This window comes from Numida meleagris, unplaced genomic scaffold (assembly GCF_002078875.1).
Source record: "Numida meleagris isolate 19003 breed g44 Domestic line unplaced genomic scaffold, NumMel1.0 unplaced_Scaffold367, whole genome shotgun sequence".
Classification (NCBI taxonomy): Eukaryota; Metazoa; Chordata; class Aves; order Galliformes; family Numididae; genus Numida; species Numida meleagris.
This window is the reverse complement of record NW_018364592.1, coordinates 71979-76424: the sequence shown is the minus strand read 5'-3', so window position 1 is coordinate 76424 and position 4446 is coordinate 71979. Positions and strand designations below refer to the sequence as shown.

The window sequence follows — 4446 nt, the reverse complement described above, 5'->3', positions numbered from 1 at the left end:
CAGCGAGCGAGCGAGCCGGGCCGCAGCGGGCGGGGCTGGCTGCAGCGCTCCGCTCCTTCCTCTCCTCCGTGGTGAACAGCGACGCCCGCAGCCGCCGCCCGGCACTGCATCGAGGAAGCGCTGGTACCGAGAGTTCCTTGGGAGATAGATGGAATTTCTGAATTTGGCTTCCTGCAATCTTTCTGTTCTTGTAGAGGACCACACAGTCCTTTTGGTTCTTCAACCTACTCATGTTCATAGCCAATGTGAAGGGCACCTCTTGGTATTTTTTTCCATAACACATAGAATGTAGAATACTTTTGAGTTCTCTGTCTTTATTGGAGAAGTGATATTTCCAGCCGCAATTGCTAAGATTATTCAATGTAGTCCTTTCTCAATGACATTTTCCCCTTCTTTCTTGCATTTTACGGTAGTCCAAGTGCTACACTCACTTGTAGCTTGAAGTTTCTCTTTTGTGATCAGTATCTTACTTCTGGGATCCATCTCTCAGCAAAAAATGTACCTCCCATATGCATGCAAATGCACCCTTTAGAAATGAGCGAACACTCTCCGTCTCACATGGCGCTGCTATTTTCCAGCTGACTGTGAACCCTTCCTACACTTCTGCAACAGAGAAGAAAGGCATCACACTTTGTGTTTTGTGTCAATATCCATGCCCAAGCACACCATTTTTGAATGAGTAACTTAGAAAACATACTTTGCAGTACAAAATGTGATTCTACACAGCACTGAGACACACGTTAAGAATGACAGAGGCCTGTTTTGTAAATCCACGTGGCCCAACAAGACGTCATTCAGTGAAAAAATGATCTCTAACATGCTTTTAGATGATCTTTCCTCCTCCTCACTACTCTAAAAACTTGAATAACTGTATGAATCAGTACAGGTTAGGGGATGACCTTCTGAAAAAGAGCTCTGAGGAGAAGGACTTGGGCATCCTGGCGGATAGCAAGCTGGCCATGAGCAGGAAGTGTGCCCTTGTGGCCAAGAAGGCCAATGTTATATTAAGGTACATCAAGAAGAGTGTGGGGAGCAGTTGAGGGAGGTGATCCTAGCCCTATACTCTGCACTGGTGAGGCCACATAAGAAATACTGTGCCTAGTTCTGGGCTTCTCAGTTCAAAAAGGACAGGGATCTTCCACAAGAGACCAGCACCGAGCCACAAAGATGATCAGGGTCTGGGGCTTCTCCTCTACAAAGAAAGGCTGAAAGACCTGGGGCTGTTCGGACTGGAGAAGAGAAGGCTGAGAGCTGATCTCATCACAGTTTATAAATAAAAGTGTGTTACTAAGGTCCATGGCACCAAGTTCTTTTGGGTGGTGAGCAGCAATAGAACAAAGAATGATGTAGAGAAACTAGAATACAGGAAATTCCATGCAAACACAAGGAAAATTTCTTTACTGTCAGAGTGATACAGCTCTGGAACAGGCTGCCCAGAGAGGTGGTGGAGATTCCTTCTCTGGAGATATTCAAGACCCACCTGGATACTCTCCTGTGCAACCTACTGTAGGCAAGCTGCTTTAGCAGTGGGTTGGACTTTATGATCTGTTAAGGTTCCTTCCAACTGTTACACTTCTGTGATAAATTTAAAGGGCTACAAATGCCTGATGTCCAAATCTTAAAAGCATCTTACGTATAATACCACACTCAGAGAGGCACAGCTTTAGATCATGACAAGAAGAAAGATCACTATTTGAAGCACACAGAAATGAAGGGACCATTAGTGCAAGCACCTTGTCATAGGCCTCGTTCCAAGGTAAATACTTCCAAGAAATTTGGAGACATTCTTTTAAACCTTCTGCATCATTTTCTTCACACATAAAGATCTGTTTTCAGGTGCTTGGGGACCCTGAAAAGAGAAGGAAGGATTTCCTACAAAACAACAGTCACAGTTCCAGGTGCAGTAGCATTCTTCAGAAGTGGAAAACATGAACCCTGACCTCATGGAAACCAAGGCCTGAGAATGTAATTTTGACAAGGTAGAAACTTTACATCACAACGCAACAAGGAGATATTGTTGTTTCAATGTGGTTTCACTCAGGAATTCTAAGCCATTCTAATAATAATATTTATAAGCCATTCATCATGGTTCCATGTGCACAGTTCATATACAAAAACAAAACAAACAACAAAAAAAAATGTATAATCAAGGAACTACCATTGCCCTAGAAACAGGGGAACTAGGAACTGAGCAAACCTGTGTCATGGCATCAGCTATGAAATCAAACCATTGCCCTGCAAAATCCACACCAAGACACCTATTCCCCAGGCTCAAATTCACACTGTCCCTCTCTGTACTATGCCTTCAGAGCCTTCAGTTGCTCCACAGGAAGTGTATTTGGCTATATGTCATCCACAGGCAAGAGCATTTAATACAGTGGTATTTTAAGGAAAATTAAGTATATCACAGTCTTTGTCTTGACATCTGTAAATGTTCAAGGCATTAACTTAAAAGGCTCCTGCAGGTGTACAGCTATATTTTTCCAGTCTTCTAAAGGATTATGTGCCACACTGAGGTCTCTCTTGAGACCTTGACCAAAAAGAAGGCAGAAATGAAACATATACAAGTGAAGGATTCAGAGATTAATAGTGCCAATTGTGCCACTTGGTACATATAGAATCATAGAGTTGAGTTGGTAGGGACCCTTAAATGTCATCTAGTCCAGCTCCCCTGCAGTGAACACGGATATCTGCAGCTCAATCTGGTTGCTCAAAGCCTGGTCCACCCCAATTCCATCCAAGGATGGGACATCCACCACATCTCTGGGCATCCTCATCCAGTGCCTCACTGCCCACACTGTAAAAAACTTCTTCCTTATATCCAACCTAAATCTCCCCTCCTTTAGTTTGAAATCATTTCCAGATGTTCTGTCACAGCAGATCCTCCTAGAGAGTCTGTCCCCTTCTGTCTAATAAGGAACAAAGACACAGGTTTCTAGTCCAAGACCTCAAAACACTGGCTACAGCCACAGTTCTTTAAAGTCATCTGGATAATAGAAGAAAAATACATGGAGTCATAAAATCAGGCGTAGACTCAAAGCCTAGGCAAACTGCATATCAACACCTATCTTATGTATATTTAAATTTAAACTACAGTTTAAGGATTTCACTTGTCCTAAGGATCTTCAGACCTCACTGTGTGATTTGTCCTCCAAACGCAAGAAAAGAAATGGCTGTTGCCATAGCTACCAAAGATAGAGATTCCTCCATTCTCAATAAGCCAATATTGAAAGTCTGGGAATCAGTAAAACATCTCTTCTTTCTTCCAAGAGCCCTACTATCACAGAACCTCCCAACCCTTCTCAAATGCTAAATGTTATGATTCTCATTGATCTTCAGAACAGGCACACAGGCATCTTCAAAGGACCACGTGCCCAGCCGTTTCTCTGCAACACAGATGGATGCAAAGACATTTCTTCACTCAACACATTATCATGAAAATACAAAATGTCTGTATAAAGTCTAAAGTTAATTTAAAAACGGAATAATTAATGTTCCGTTTGAATACAGTCTCACCAAACTCATCAAGCACACAAATGATCGGGAACTATAGAACAAATACAATAAAACTGAAATAATTACTTGAAACCCATTCTACAGAGCTAATCAGAAACATGAAACTGAAACATGTCACCAATCATTCTGTTTTCAAACAAAAACTCAGAAATTCAGTGAAATAGGATAATTCATTCAATCTCCTGCCCGGACTTGTAAGAATTAATACTAGGAAGGGCTAAGAAGAGGCTTGAGACAGTCTACAAGCTGAAATTTTAGTCACCATTTTCAGATTATAACCTGACATGATACTCCTTGCTTAGCTTTTTTATTTATAAGCTTCTCCATACCCATTTAATAATCATTAACTTTTCCATTCATGAAACTGCACTCTTGTTTCCCAGGCTCTGCAATACAAAACGTCAGTTTCTGTCAGAAGCGATTCTGCGCAATCATGATTATACAAAAGGCAAATGAAGAAGGGATAAAGAATCGGAAAGCTAGTAGCAGCGGTGATAAAATCAAGGCGAAAAGGCTGCCCAGATATATCGTACAGGGACAACATTGATCCGTCATACTAATGGTACCACATTATCAAAACGATTAACCAACGGATTTCTCTCGAGCCAGAACATCTCAGCCGAACCCAAGCACGTGATCATTGATTAAACAAGGGCTGAAGCTGTCAACCGCCGGCTCGGAAGCACAGCTGCAACGCAGTACCGCTTCATTCTGTTGTAATGACGCGGAGCAATGCCTCCCACAAACGCTAGCCAGGGAAACCCCAAAGGAATAGGACGTTGCATTTGGTGTGGAGATCGGAAAGGATGAGAGACAAGATGACAAAAGCGCGGAGTTACTGACCTGCGGTGCACGGAGGTCTTCGGGCGGCTCTCCCGGGCGGGCGCTGCCGATCGGGCTCCGCTTCCCGGAGGACTCCGCGCTGAGCGG

The 4446-nt window shown here is 43.0% G+C and overlaps 1 protein-coding gene across 1 annotated transcript in view; it reads right to left on the bottom strand.

Annotated features, from left to right (window-relative positions):
• The window catches only part of LOC110391449 (protocadherin gamma-B5-like), a gene marked incomplete at its 3' end in the record, with an annotated part of 9681 nt that overhangs the window by 2717 nt on the left and 2518 nt on the right, over positions 1–4446 (bottom strand). The window contains exon 2 of the mRNA XM_021383338.1: positions 4150–4419. Within this exon, the coding sequence (XP_021239013.1) occupies positions 4150–4419 (270 nt within the window). The remainder of the gene's footprint in view (positions 1–4149; positions 4420–4446) is intronic.